The following is a 15,366-nucleotide window of genomic DNA, read 5'->3' as shown; positions in this document are numbered from 1 at the left end:
TGTCACGCAGGAGGGTGTTAATCCTTGGTGCCAATTTAAATCGCCTGTCTAAGTCCACAGAGACAGCTGCATAACCACTCATTGGGTACTTATAAAGATGCTTACAGTTTTCTTAGAATCTAGAAAAAAAAGTTTTGCTTTTTTTTTGCATATGGGAAGCTGAGAATGTGGGTCTAATGAAGCTCCTTTAGTAGCATTGTTAAATATGTGTATGACTACTGGGATGGCAATAGGCCTAGGCTCTTCCATGCAAAAAGAGTCAAGGTACTTTTGGTACAAAACTGTCAGCTTCTTGACCTTCTAATTAAAATGTTTAGATGGAATAGTGTCCTCACTTTCCTTAATATAACCTAATAGGAAGCATACCTGGAGGTTCTGCTAATATCTGAGGTCAGAACTGGATGGTTTTGGTGGACAAGTGTCCATACTTCTCAAGCTGTAAGAGCAAGAAATCTAGAAAAAGCCATAAATAATGGGAGGACAAAAGCTCAAAAATAGGGACAATTTTTAAACATTGATCTTACAAACCCAAAAAGATGACAAAATAAGAGGTTTTGCATTAACATGAATTTCTGAAGGGAATGAAGTCTGGAAATCAAATGTCTGTTACTATTATTATGATTTCAATCTTTAATAATTTGTCATTGATTTGCCATAAAACCACAATTTTATGAAAAATGGACCAACAGTATGAGGCAAAAATCTGGACACTGCAAAAACCTGTACAGTTGAGAGGTATGCAAATGTCCCATTTCCTTTTGGAAGGGAAACCCACATATGAAAAGTAAAAGCCAATAACAACAACAGCAATTAAACAGTAATCAGAATGAAACTGTTTTTAAGAAGTTATAAATTTGCCAAATATGAGGCAATTATCTCTCTTTGTAAGTTACCTGGAAGGAGTTAACATGCTACTAGTCCATATGCTTCTTTTCTGGGGTAGAACCCTTGGAATGGTTCTTCACTTTTCAGCAGAGCATCATGCTGACGTGCTCAGTGCTGGAAGGAGACCAACTTCATGGCAATGACATCTGGCAGCTCCAGTCTGCCTTAAGGCTGATGGACATCTTTTTCTTATTAACTCATATAAGGATTTATACTGCAGTTGTGATCTCCAAGATCAACATCTTGAGTTATCTGTAAAGCTGCCCAAGTGCAGGCCAGGGAAAAACATGGACAATGGTGCATGAATTGAGTTAACAGACATGGTGCGCAATTTGGACTTATCTTAAGATTGTGAGGTGTACAACTACTAGATATTAGTCATGTGCTCATTACCATTACTCTTTGACTTCCTGAGTGATCTGTTGATTTTGGCATCCAAAACTTAGGCAGTAACCAGAACAATATGACTGCACGGCAATTAAGTTAGAATACAAAAGCTCTGTACCATTAAAGTTGGACTCAAAGACAGGCTTGTAAAATATGGTATAGTTTGTGATGAAACCATATGTTTTATCCTTTGGAACTTCTTCCCATGCTATAATGGCTTGATCCTTCCAGAACGTTTTAAGCTTTACCTTGGGGCCTTCTCCTGGACCTGAATCAAAAACATAAATAACATTATTAAACATGCACTGCAGGAGAAAAGCTGAATTGTTTAAAAGTAGCAGTTAGGTTCAGGTATTAGTTGTAGCAACATACTCTTTTGTAGGAAGTATTGTTGTTTAGAAACAGGTGGCCCCACACCTTCATGATACAGTGGATACACGGAGATAGTATAGCAGTTGTAAGGCTCAAGTGATTCTGTAAGAAAAAGAAAAACGGTATATACATAAGATGCACTTTTTATAACAGGTTTCATATCAAATGCTATCAAGTGGGAGTGAGGAAAAAAAGATACACGCAAGTTTCAGTTTCATTTTAGTATCCTGATCATTAAGAAGTTATCCTAACTGGAGAAGCATGGGTAAGCACGGGTACACAACATTCTGCTGTGAAGTTTATTTACTTCTGGCAGCCTTTCTCAGTCAGCTTAGTTGTGCTCTTCTGTAAGGTTACATGCAATAAGCAGTTTTACTACTACCATTATTTTTTGTTGAAGTTTATATTTCTAATTGAGGTTGTTGGATCACTTCAAGGTCTGTGTATTTAGGTAAGGGTGGCAAAGCAGTACAGTGGTGATCTTTGATGCCTTACTGTGCTTACTTCTTTGGTTAGATTCCTGGTTGTGATATGCTACTTGTAGAGTGTGCATGTCTTTCTAGAGTCCACCTGGCATTTTGCTGGGTACTTTTGTTTTCTTCTAACATCCTAGCTATATGGTCTAGATGAACTAGCAGCCCTCCATATAGCCAGTGCATGTGAGTAAGAGAGTGAGTAAGTGTGTGTGTGTGTGTGTGTGTGTGTGTGTGTGTGTGTGTGTGTGTGTGTGTGTGTGTGTGTGTGTGTGTGTGTGTGAGTGCGTGTCTGCGTGCGCGCGTGTGTGTGTGTGTGTGTGTGTGTGTGTGTGTGTGTGTGTGTGTGTGCTCACAACTTGCAATGGACTCTTGTCCAGGATTAGATTTCTACCTTCTACAATGTAACCCTGAATATGATAGAGCAGATAATAAAAAGCTGCTTTATACATGCATGAATAAATGGATTTATATTAATATTCAACATTCATTATGCATAAACCAAGGTTTCCTTGAAGGCTTGAATCCTTTTCACTATAACCCAACTTTCTAGATCAGTATTTTTTCACAGTTGTTACTTCCTCCGAATTTTCCCAAATGGAGTCCCTTCCTTTTTAGGATTTCTTACACTGAAAAAGTTCTTAGTAACTTGGAAGATAAGTTCTCTCTATTTGTTGTCAACTAAGTTTATTTCAAAGTGAGCTTATGGACAGCAAAGTTCATATGGTTTAAGGAAACACATGCTTACACAAAATACAGACCCGTGAGCATAAGACATAATATGTCACAACTTGTAACTGTCAGCCCCTCATAGAGCTATATTTGATAGACAGTTAACACTATTGTGATCTACATATGTTTTCTACTGCCACAGAGTGCTTCAAAGTATAACAGCATATTACATTTACAACCCACTTTTATAGAGGACTCGATTTAAATTGGTTATGCCACATTAGATTTCTAGATTTTCTAACTAAAACCAATAGTGCATTTGTTTATTGAGATCTCCAAGCTAGAAGTGTAAATAAAATGACATTCTTTTGATTTCATATAGTTATTAATCTTCATCTTCATACAATTCCATTCATTAGATATTAAAGACAGACTGCAGTTTCACTCAGGTGCCTACCTGACCCTATTTTGAGGGCAAAGTCTGCTGAGGTTTTGAAACTGACAGCCTCCAACACATATTCAACTCTGCATATCATGAACGTCCACAGAAAACAGAACTCTTCTGACAAGAATAGTGTTATATCATCCACCTCTTCAGTAAAACCTTACAGGCCATTATATTTCAGTAACAGAAAACAGTTAGTAACATAGCATTTCATCTTGGTATAACTTGGCAAGCCCACATATCTGGTTTAAATGCATATGAGCTGAAGTGGGAAGTCGTTGACAAGGGTCAGATGTAGGTCTAAGATTATTATTTCACTGTAAGGTATCCCATTTATGCAATCTACTGCATTCCTAACCAGTCATTCAGGAAAGGATGAGTGAAACATCTGATGACAACTATCATTCCCAGTACTAAGGACCAAGGGTGCATGAAAAAAATAGGTCAGAAGTTTCCACAAGAATAGATGTGAGAACATCTCCTTCCTATTTCTGAATGTTGATAAATCAGGGGATTCCTCTGTGAAGGGATTGACCGGTTTCTGGTCTTTGGCATTGCAATCCCATCATTGACCATAAGCCTGGAAATATGACAGAATCAAAGAAACGGCAAAAACTGGAAACTGGATATATTCACATCCAAAAAGAGAAATAACACCCTCCCCAAAAAAACAAACAAACATACCACTGCTCACATACAGAGTTTGGAATGTATATTATCAATCATTTATGAAAAGGATCATTTTGATATAAATTAATGCAATAAAACAATGCAAAAGATTGAAATGCAAGCTGAAGTAATCTGCTAAACATTTCACATCAAATTAATGTTTTGGTGGTTCTTTTTCCATGATCTCCAGTCACAAAGGTCCATGCCTTAGATACTAGTAATACTGCTTTACTTGTCTCAGGGGAACACATTTTTGTGACTGTAAATCTGCTTGACAGGTTGGGTGTTTTCGCTGTGAAAATTGATCACACATATATGGTATGATGGGGAATGGAAGTCCTAAGTGCAAATTATTAATTTACTTGGCTGAGGATCACAACAAGTGTTCGAGTCTCAACTGCTTGAAGGTAAGTTCTTCAGTGCCAGGGATTCAAGTGTCTGGTAGCCCATAAGGACAGCTGCTTATACTTGAACTTGAATAGGCCAACTACTCAGCTGCTGCACACAACTGGTTGTGTCCTAAGGAAGGATGTGCTCACGGGGTAGGTATATCAGAAAAGGGAGAGGGGAGGGAGAAGTTAGGTTTAGGGAGGAAGACAGAGATTTTAGATTTAGGGAGAGAGATCAGGACTTTAGCTTTAGGGAGGGGGAGGAGATTTTAAGTTTAGGAAGTGATAGCCACTTAGGTTTAGGATGGAGAAGACGATGTTAGGTTTAGGGAGAGATCAGGACTTTAGCTTTAGGATGGGGAAGGGGATTTCAAATTTAGTGAGTGACTAGATCATTAGGTTTAGGGAAGGGAAGGAAAGAGGATTTTAGGCTGAAGGCGAGATCAGCGACTTTAGGCTTAGGGAGAGGAAGGGGACTTTAAGCTTGGAGAGTGATCGGGGAGGGTTAGGGTTAGGATCAGGGGTCTGGTAGGGCTAGATAGTTAAGGAAGGTTGAGTTACTTGAAGTTTGAGCACTTTCCAAAATGAGCAAGTGGCAGAGAGGAAGTCTGTTGTGAACAAATGGCACATGAGAACTTGTAGTAGATTCATTTGTCTGTTGTTATAGCACTGAAAATGCTTACATTCATACCAATTCTGTAAATTGACCAATCTCTGATACCATGAATTGTCAACATGAATTTATCTAAAGAATTTTATACACCAGTACTACACACAAATTGATTAATGGATATTACATCCTTTAATATAAAAAATGTCAGAGTAAGATATTCTTCAGTATTTATATACAAATTGTGCAGTCCAGTGTTGCAATGTTAACAACACCCTGGGTGTTTCAGCTTTCTGGACAGCAGCCTTTTATCCTGGTCACTGAAGTAAAATAAAAACAATGCTTTTTCTGAAGACAGGATTTGCTTCCTTGGGGTTTAAATCTACACAGCAGGCTGTGGTTACATGGTATTCAGGAGAAGCTTGATTTGAAATTAATTCATTTTAAACTGCATATATGCTTTCAGACTAGCAACATGCTATGTTCCCTAAATGTATGATCGCTTTCTTTTCTGAGGTTTACTTGCTTCAGTCTAATTTTACCTTCAAAAACCCTACACATCTCTATGTATCAAAGTATACGTATATGCATTTATGGGTGTATATAGCATCTGTCTATATAGCTAGCTGTCTGTCTGCCTAGGTAGGTCATTTGCTTGCAAGGTGCCCCTGGTTAGATAGTCAATGTCAGGTTTCATTGAACTACTCCTCTAGATAATCCAAATCTAGTGGATTTTTGGTGAATATTCAGTCCATTGCAAGCTGCTGCATTGTATGACTAGTATTCTGCTGTGTTTGTGTAGTTTACATTGTTTAAGTTCGTGATTTTACTTCTGATATTCGCTAACTAGGGATAAGTGTGAAGCACATGGTTTGACAAGTGGTGCACCAAAACAGCAAGAAAGCATTTTATAGCATCACCGAGTAAAATATGAGTTAAACACTTGAATTAAGAAAGCTGGTTAAATGACACAAAGTATGACAAAGCTAATACCAGCTGGCTAACATGTGACCTAGCTAACGTGACAAATAATTTGACAAGCCTCTCATGCTTTCCAGAGTTTATGCCTTAATCAGACTCATGTTTCCTACGAACTGAACAGGAAAGGACTTAAAAGGGGTACACAACATCCTTTGAAACACGTGAATGAATAACATATAATATGTTAAAATTTACTCTGAAAGGCCCGCACTCTCAGTACTTAAAATATGACTGAATCCCAAAGACAAACTAGTTTGAAGCAAACATGAAAAAGATCTTTTAATGTGGCATAGTTTGTCAGATGCTTTTTTAAATGCACCTCTGTATATCTTTACCAGATCTGTTACAATTGTCCTCATCTACTTCCTTCGTATACGTGTGACCTGTTTTTGGTTGGGATTAGTGCCTACATCTGACTGTAAACTCTACAGAAGTGCATTTAAATATTTTCCAGGAGTAGTTCTGTGAAACTTGACACTGACTGTCTTACCAGGAACACCTTGCAAGTAAATGACAGTACTGGGGGAAGAAGGCAGCTACTTACCTTGACAGTCACACAGACACAACAATATCTGTATAGACAGACAATATATACACACTTGACTACATACATGCATACTTATATACCTGCATACATAAAGATGTGTAGAGTCTGTGAAGGTAAAATGACACTGAAGGGATCAAATCTTGGAAAAGAAAGATATCTTACATTAAGCAAGCTTACAGTTACTGGACAGGAAAGGATATGGAAATAAAAAGGAAAAATGGCAAAATATTTAGTTTCTATTACTGGGAATAAGCTTAGATGAAAGCAGGTTAGTGAAAGTTGCGGAAGTGCAATTAATGCACAAGAAAACAGCAATCAAGAAACACATATCTGAAAGAAGGAGATGAGGACAATTTCAACAGGTTTAATAAAGGCATAGAGCTAGTGCAGTGCTCGAAATGGATGTGAGATGAAGTCATTTAAAGTGTACTGGTATTCTGAAGTATGGGTAAGTAATAAATCCTTGAAGTTGGATACTACCGCCTTAGCATATGAAGTGTAAAAGTATGTAGCTTGTGATACAAAAAAGTGTATTTGTACAATATTCTACATTTAGCATATTTTTGCATCTGTGTATATGTAAACATGTTCTTACCATTTTATTGCATTTGCAAATGTGTTTTTTTTTTTCATATGAGATAATATTCACCCTCACTGTGCATGTAAATGGTTCAGGGAGATCAATATACTACACCGGTAAACAAACGTCAACAAATACAAATTAATATTTTTGCATTTTATTTTTTGTTAAGGATTGACCGCTGAAATTCTATTTGGAAAATCCCTGCTGTGATTTCACGAAAAACCTAACCCACAATGCCTTGCTACTTATGTCAATGTAAAGGCTGCTGCATTTCCATGCTAAATCCATTAGCAGGAGTTGTTTATTTCCCAGAAAGAAAACAAATTGTCAATCAGGTCTTGCAGGTGGCGCACCCTACTTTGAAAATGAACACGGGTGATAATGCAGTAGTGAAGCCACAATCTAAGTAAGAAGCTGTTCTTCTAAAGAGATACGTTGTTTTTGGTTACCTAGAATGCTTTGTGGATGTATGTAAATCACTGCCCAAAAAGTACTATGACATAATTTTCTGGATGTGGTTATAGAGAAAAACTGAGTAAACAATGAAACTAAAGAAATCAAACAACACCACATAATCTTCACGTTTTACAAAATCACTTATCTGGAGCTGGGATCAGTCAGATCATGCACATGCTCAAGTCGTTAGGCCACAGGTACCAGTATGATTCCATCCTAGTACATATTAGTGTAAATGACCTGAGATGTACCTCCCTGGACTATATGAAGACAGACATTATGGAGCTTTCAGACTATGTGTCTCAGCCTGGTATGAGCCTGGCACTGAGGAGCATATTATTATCAATCACTGAGGATGATGAGGAGCAAAAAACTATTGATTTCAACAACTGTCTGTTTTTCTGGTGTCATGGTTAACAGACCCTTGTTTTTCCAAGGATAGTCTGCACCTTTTCCTTCTAGGCTTTTAAATACTGGCTAAAACTTTATCCACCAACATAGTGCCTTTTTTATGCAATGCCAAATTGACAAACCTGCCAACATAACAAATCAACTCAACTGGACCTCAAAGTGTTACTGCTCAGTGCCAGGAGCTTAAATAAAAAACTACATTCCCTCCAAGCCCTCCTCACACTCAAGAATATAGACATATGTGCAGTTACCAAGACATGGTTTAAAGTGCAGAAAGTCCCCCAGCAGTGCAAGGTTTCAGTGCCTCCAACACTTTTAGACAAGTAGCTGCACAGACAAGGGCTAAAGGTGGCCCAACATACTGGACCTCATGCTCACAAATATGGGAGAATGCTGCCCCCCCCCCCCAATGTCTCATCCTCCTTGCTAAGGTCCTACCATAAGGCTATCTCCTTAAAACACAAAATCAGCTCTGTAATCTCATTTAAACAAGTAACAGTTATGAACTATTTCAAGACAAATGATCTTTTATTAAATGATGGTTTGTCAAAATTCAATGCCCCTCCAAATGTTGAGAACACAGCAGCCAATGCTGAATTGCTCTCAAAAACTCTGTAGAACTATGTCAGTGGCTGTACAGAACCTGCTGTACCTACTAGAAGTAAGCCCAGGACTATCTCCAGAAACAAACTACCCTGATGGCATCCCAAATTAAACAGGATATACAACAAAAGGAAAACAATTATGCAAAAATCAGGAAGGTTCACAGGTTCATAGTTTCATAAGAGGCCCTTATAAGCCTAGCCAAGAATTTCACCCATGTTCCCACAAAGTCAACACCTGTTTTCCCTGTCCATCAGGGACACAGGTGGGATCCCAGGGGTATATTTTCTGTTTCCCATCCAGTCATCTAGGTTCCTCTTAAAAAGGGCTAGTGAGGTACTCTGCCTAACATGGAGGGGAAGTCTATTCCATAGATGGGGGAGTCACTGGGGCACAAATCTATCCTGCCAACAAGTTCTATTAATGTCACAGATTGGGTTGAGACCTTGTGTGCGGGTTGTGTGAACGGAGTTTGACTTATGGACATGCAGCAATTCCATCAAGGTTCATAGGTTCATAGGTTCATACTAGGCTATCTGCCCTGGGGCAATTATAAGCCTAGCCCGATTCTGTATGGCTTACGCCACCCCTTGATTTGAGTATACTGTGCCCTTTTTAAGGTTTAGTTTACTGTGCCTCTGTCTAATAGTGACACGGGAGTAATCCCTGGGACAAACCTACGATCCCCCATCCACTTATCGAGATTCTTCTTGAAGAGATTCAGTGAGGTGCTCTGCCTCACATGAACTGGAATTCTATTCCAGAGCGAAGGGAGCGTCTGGGTTATGAACCTGTCCCTCCAGCAAGTTCTATTTATTTCTGTGCTGAGGTTCAAGTCCCTTGAGCGTGTAGCTCTAAGGCATTTAGATTTACTGAGGTGGAGCATGTCCATTAATTCTGGATTTGACATAGCTTTGTATGTCAGGCATAGATCGCCTCGAAGTAGGCGGTATGCAACTGAGTACAGCTGGAGTTTTTTTAACCGAGCAGCATATGGCATCTGTTTGAGACCCTTGATCCTCTTGGTGAGATACTTTTGGGGTCTTTCTAATTGCTGCAGGTGTTGGGTAAGGTACATCCCAAAAGGGGCATTGTATTCTATGATGGGCCTGATGAGGGATGAATAAAGGGGCATGATTACCTCTCTTGATCTAGATGTGAAACCCTTCGTGATGAGGTGGGCTATGTAGAAGGTCTTTCTAACCACTTTGGCAATGTGGTTTTCAAAGGAGAGATTGCTATCAACTTGGGTCCCCAGGTCCCTAATAACTTTCTCTGTACTTAATGGGTTTCCGCCTATGTGGTAATTTGTGGGCACATTGTTTTTGCCAAAGGGTATGACTATACATTTTTTGGCATTTAGCTTTAAACCATGGTGCTGGCACCAGTTATCTGTCTCTGTGAGACCTTTTTGAAGGATGTTTGTGTCAGCTGGAGAGTTGATTATGGCGCCCAGTTTGCAGTCGTCTGCGAACTTGGTGAGCCATAGTCCTCCCACGTTTGCCTGTACCTTGGAAAAGTATATACCAAAGAAGAGTGGTCCCAGGACAGAACCCTGTGGGATGCCACTTGTGACCGGTTTCGAGTCTGACATGGCTCCAGCAACTCTCACTCTGTGGGTTCTGTCTTTGAGCCAGTTTGCGACCCATCTTGTGACATAGGGGTTTATATTTAAGCTGGATAGCTTATCTATGATGCCCGAGTGGGGTATTGTGTCAAATGCCTTTGCAAGGTCCAGATAGGCTGTGTGGACTACCTTCCCTTCATCTATGGCTTTGTGACTGTTTCAAAGAAGTCAACCAGGTTCAAAAGGCAGGATCTGCCCTTGACAAAGCCGAACTGGGTAGGATCTAGTGTCTGTAGGTCCCCAATGTCTTTGTTTATGAGCTCCATGATGATCCTCTCCATAGCCTTGCAGACTAAGCTAGTCAGGCTTATAGGGTGATAGTTTCCAGGGTCCGTAGAGGCTCCACCTTTGTGGAGTGGGACCACTGTTGCTGTACGCCATTCTGTGGGCACATATCCTGTAGTGAGGCTGAGATTGTATAGCTGTTTTATTTGAGGGATTAGTTCCTCTTGTAGTTCATGTAGGATGCAACCTGGGATGCCATCTGGTCCCATGGAAGCAGTGTTTTTTGCTTTGGAGAGGGCAGCCTTCACCTGAGCATATGAGATGTTTGGGAGGCAGCCCTCTGCCGGGATAGATACTTGCTCTTTTGGGGGGGAGGGGGTAGAGAAGTTTGCACTGAACCTGTCTGCCAGGATATTGGCGATGTCTGTGGGTTCAGTGTATTTTTTGTCATTTAGAATCAACTCAGAACAAGTCTGGGAGTTGCATCCCAGGTTTCTAACATAACTGAAAAAAGCCTTATGATCGTAATTTTTTGCTAGTACTGATCAGAGATGCCTTCCCTATTAGGGATTTTGCTCTATCATGTAGTAGCTTCCTCCTTCTGTTGTACAGTTTATTTATGGCAGGGGTCCACCAGACTGGACGCCTGCCTTTGGATGATTGGGTATTGGTTTTGTTTGGGATAGCATGATCCATGCCTTCCTGGAGATGTCCGTAGAATGCATTTATATAGGATTCTGCAGTTTGGGCTGTAGTTTCCACTGGCCCTGGGGCCTTGAAGGATTCCACTTCAGTTTTGAGAAGTGAGAAGTTCGCTTTTGAGAAGTTTTTCACTGTGGTTTTCTGGGCTGGGGGTGGGGTCGGGATGTGGACATCCAGTGAAATTAATTTATGGTCTGATCTTACCAATGAGGGATATACTTCTGGTGTGGAGCATAGAGTCCCCATGTTGGTAATGATCAGGTCTAGTATGTTGTCCCCTCTTGTGGGAGTGGTGACTAGTTGTTCCATAGCATTTGAGTTTATAATTTCCAGGAATCTTTGGGCTAAGGTGCTGGGGCTTGAGTAGTGCTCCCAGTCAATGTTTGGGTAGTTGAAGTCGCCCAATATAATGGTGTTCGGAGAGATCTTCATGTTCTCCAATGTTTTCAGGAAAGCCGAATGGGATTCCTGACTTTGAGAGGGTGGTCTGTAGGATGCTATAAACTGAAAAGCAGCCTTGCCCACTGTTAGTTGCACATGAATGGTCTGCGATACTTCGTGCAATGCCACTAACCTGGAGGTGTGGATATCCTTGATAAATATGGAAACTCCCCCTCCTTTTGTGGTTGGGTCTGGGTTTTGGGGCCGAAAAGCATGATATGAGGTATAGCCTGGTAGTGCTGGGGTGCTCTCTGGAGCCTTGAACCAGGTTTCTGTCACTGCACAGATATCGATGTTCTCCATACTGAGGAGTCTGAGTCTGAGACAGCCTTGTATGCCAGACACAGGTCACCTCTGAGCAGTCTGTATGAGACTGAGTAGAGGGACAGGGCTTTTAGCCTATCTGTACAGGACAGGTGTTTGAGACCTTGGATTTTCCTGGTCATGAACCTCTGTGGTCTCTCCAAATGCTGCATGTGCTTGGCAAGGTACATGCTGAAGGGGGCACTGTACTTGATAACTGGTCTGGTAAGGGAGGAGTACAAGGATGTTATGACCTCCTTGTTCCTGGATAAAATACCCTTACTTATGAGGTGGGCTATGTATAAAGCCTTTCATACAATGGAAGTAACATGGTGGTTAAAAGTCAGGTTGCTATCAACCTGGGTGCCCCAGTCTCTAACGACTGATTGCATGCTTAGTACATTGTTATTAATGTGATAATTAGTGGGGATACCATTTTCCCCAAAGGGGATAATGATGCATTTTTTGGCATTCAGTTTGAGGCCATGCTTCTGGCACCAGTCATTAGTTTGGTTAAGGTCCACTTGGAGGATGTTCACATCACTACAGGAATTTATGGCAGTGCCCAGCTTGCAGTTATCTGCAAACTTGGTCAGCCACAGACCACTGATTTTGGCATGCACCTCAGAAAAGTATATCCCAAACAGTAGAAGCCCCAAGACTGATCCTTGGGGTACATCACTTGTTACAGGTCTACTAATACAGGTGTCTTGCCCTATTTTGACAGAGTGAGTTCTATCAGTGAGACAGTTAGCTACCCATCTGGTAACATATGGGTTGATGCCTAGCTGGGAGAGTTTATCTATTATGCCTGAGTATGGAGTATGGAATAGTACTGAAGGCTTTGGCTAGGTTAGGGTAGGTGGTGTGCACTGTTTTGCCCTCATCCATGGCTTTGGTGACTGTTTTGAAGAAGGCGATCAGGTTTAACAGACATGATCTCTCTTTGATAAAACTAAACTGTGTGGGATCAAGCATTTAGAGGTTGCCAATGTCCTTGTTTATAAGGTCCATGATAATGCTTTCCATGGCCTTGCAGGTCAGGCTAGTTAGGCTGATGGGCCTATAATTGCCTGGGTCGGTGGATGCTTCACTTTTGTGCAGAGGGATGACAGTGGCTGTCCTCCATTCTGCTAGGATGAAGCTGGTGCACAGGCTTTGGTTGAATATGGTGTCTAGTGGTGCTGAGAGCTCTTACCTGAGTTCATGTAAGACACAGCCAGGGATGTTGTCGGGTCTCATGGAGGCTGTATTTTTTGCCTTTTAGAGAGCATTAATAACCTTCTCACTAGTGATGAGGGGATGGGGATGTCCTGGTTTACTGATGGGGGGAGAAGGGGTGAAGTTTTCACCAAACTTGTCTGCCAACAGGTTGGCTATATCTATGGCATTTGTGTATGTGGTATTCTTGACCACATAATTCCTGTAAAAATAAAAAAAAAACTCTCATCAAACTAAATAGACAACTAATAGGGTTAATTAGGTGAAGCAAAGCCAACTTTGTGGTTAAGATAGCATCCCAGGTGAAAGATAACCCTAAGGCCTTCTTCAGCTACATCAGAGGCCTCAACGGCAGCACACAGCAATGTGCTGAATTGGTAGTTAATGATGTCATGTTCACTGACCCTGGTGATATAACGGACCTGTTTGCAGACAAATCTAGTTTCAACTTCACCCCAGTCACCCTCGACCATCCCTGCAAAGCATCCTGAAACATAACCCCTCCAACCAGAACTAGGGATGTACTTGCTGCACCTGCTAAAGTCAAAAACACAGCCCACTGGGCCCCAATAACATCCCAGGATGCTTCTTGAAAAGTCTAAAATGTGACTTATCAGGACCACTGTAGTCATTATTTAACTATTGGTCTTAAAACAGACTTTGTGCCATGTGAATGGAGGACTGCAATTATCATTCCCCTTCATAAGGAATCATCTTCAACAGATCCTAGAACTAGAGAGCCATCAGTCTGACTAGTCTTATTTGCAAAGCCATGGGAAGAATTATCATGGATATTATCAATAAGGATGTAGGAGACCTCCAGACACTGGATACATCCCAGTTTGGCTTTCTCAAAGGAAGGTCATGTTTACTGAATCTGGAGGACTTCTATGAAAAGATCAGTAAGAAAATGGATGATGTGAAATCTGTGCATATTGCCTACCTAGAGCTGGCTAAAGTATTTGATATAATACCCTACTGAGGCATTTTCAACAAATTTATGGAACTAGTTATAAACCCCTTTGCAACACACTGGACTGCTATCTGGCTAGCTGATAGGACCCAGGTGGTTAGAATTGGTGAGGTCACCTACACAAAGAGGCCAGTCACCAGTGCAGTCCCCAAGGGTTCTGTGCTGGACCCACTCCTCTTTGGCATCTCCTTCTTGGATGTCAAAACCAATGTCAAAGATCTCTAGCTACCCGAGTTTGGAAATGATTGCATACTGGGAGCAGACATTGAATCCCCCTAGATCAGAACACCCTTCAGGAAAGTTTAACACAGACAAATGTTTGGTACCAAAACCATGGCTTAAATTTCAGTACCAAAAAATGCATTATAGTACCTTTTGGGAAGCTAGCCACTCCAGATAACTGTTTCATCAATAAAACACCCTAAAAGCTGATTTGTTAATCAGGAATCTGGGAATTCATGTAGATAGTAACCTAGCCTTTAACGAACATGTGTCCAAGTTGGGAAGAAAATCCTTTTTTATTGGTCAACTTATAAGCAAGGGCATGGCATCTAGGTCCAGACAGGTAATCATATCACTGTACTCGGCTTTATTCAGACCCATCATAGAGTGGATACTTGACCAGATACATGCAGCAACAGGAACATTCACAAAGATGCCTTACAAAAATAATACAAGGAGTAAACACAATGCCCTATGATGATCACCTCAAAGCCCTGTCTCTTTACTCTGTATCATATAAACTTCTGAGAGGTGATCATACCTCTCAACTTCTTAGTGCAAGAAATCTGGACAAAGCCTGACAAAATGGGGGTACAAAGGCCCAGAAAATAGGGATATATTTTAAATATTGCTCTTATAAACTTAGGAAGTTGCTAGAGTAACAAGGTTGTTTAACATACATTTTCTGAAGGATATGAAGTCTGAAACTCAAATGTATGTCATTATTTAGTGACTTCAGTCCTCAGATCATCTCAGTGATTTGCCAGAAAACTACAAATTTTATGAGGAACAGACCAAAAATATCAACCAAAAATCTGGACATTCTATGAAAATCTGGACAGTTGAGAGGTATGGAGGTGATCTTTGCCTGGCATTCAAGGTATCCCTGTACCCTGTTTTGATGAATCTTTTATACATCAGCAAAACAAACAGCATCAGAACTACAAGATTAAAAGATCAAAGTTTACTCGTAACATAAACAGGACATGTTGGAGAGTCCAATATGGTTCTCATAGAATTCCCATTCCCAGGAACAGGCTTCTCATTCATTTGAAACTGAGCTATTCCTTATCTCTCTTTAAGTGCAGCTTGGACCAATGGATGGGTAATCAGAAATTCACCTGGTATGGTACCTATGTTTCTGATGGTCAGAGGTAGCCAGTAAATCA

General features: G+C 40.6%; 1 protein-coding gene across 1 annotated transcript in view; it reads right to left on the bottom strand.

The window, feature by feature from the left end:
• LOC122795553 (interleukin-31 receptor subunit alpha-like) overlaps positions 1-15,366 on the bottom strand; it is a 1,451,325-nt gene that overhangs the window by 147,057 nt on the left and 1,288,902 nt on the right. The window contains exons 12-13 of the mRNA XM_044063779.1: positions 1,645-1,746; positions 1,391-1,540 (exon numbers count right to left, since the gene is read on the bottom strand). Coding sequence (XP_043919714.1) covers positions 1,391-1,540; positions 1,645-1,746 — 252 coding nt within the window. The remainder of the gene's footprint in view (positions 1-1,390; positions 1,541-1,644; positions 1,747-15,366) is intronic.

The sequence above is a fragment of the Protopterus annectens genome, chromosome 2.part2, assembly GCF_019279795.1.
Source record: "Protopterus annectens isolate FY-2018-M chromosome 2.part2, PAN1.0, whole genome shotgun sequence".
In the NCBI taxonomy this organism is placed as follows: domain Eukaryota; kingdom Metazoa; phylum Chordata; order Ceratodontiformes; family Protopteridae; genus Protopterus; species Protopterus annectens.
This window is presented reverse-complemented; position numbering and strand designations above follow the sequence as displayed.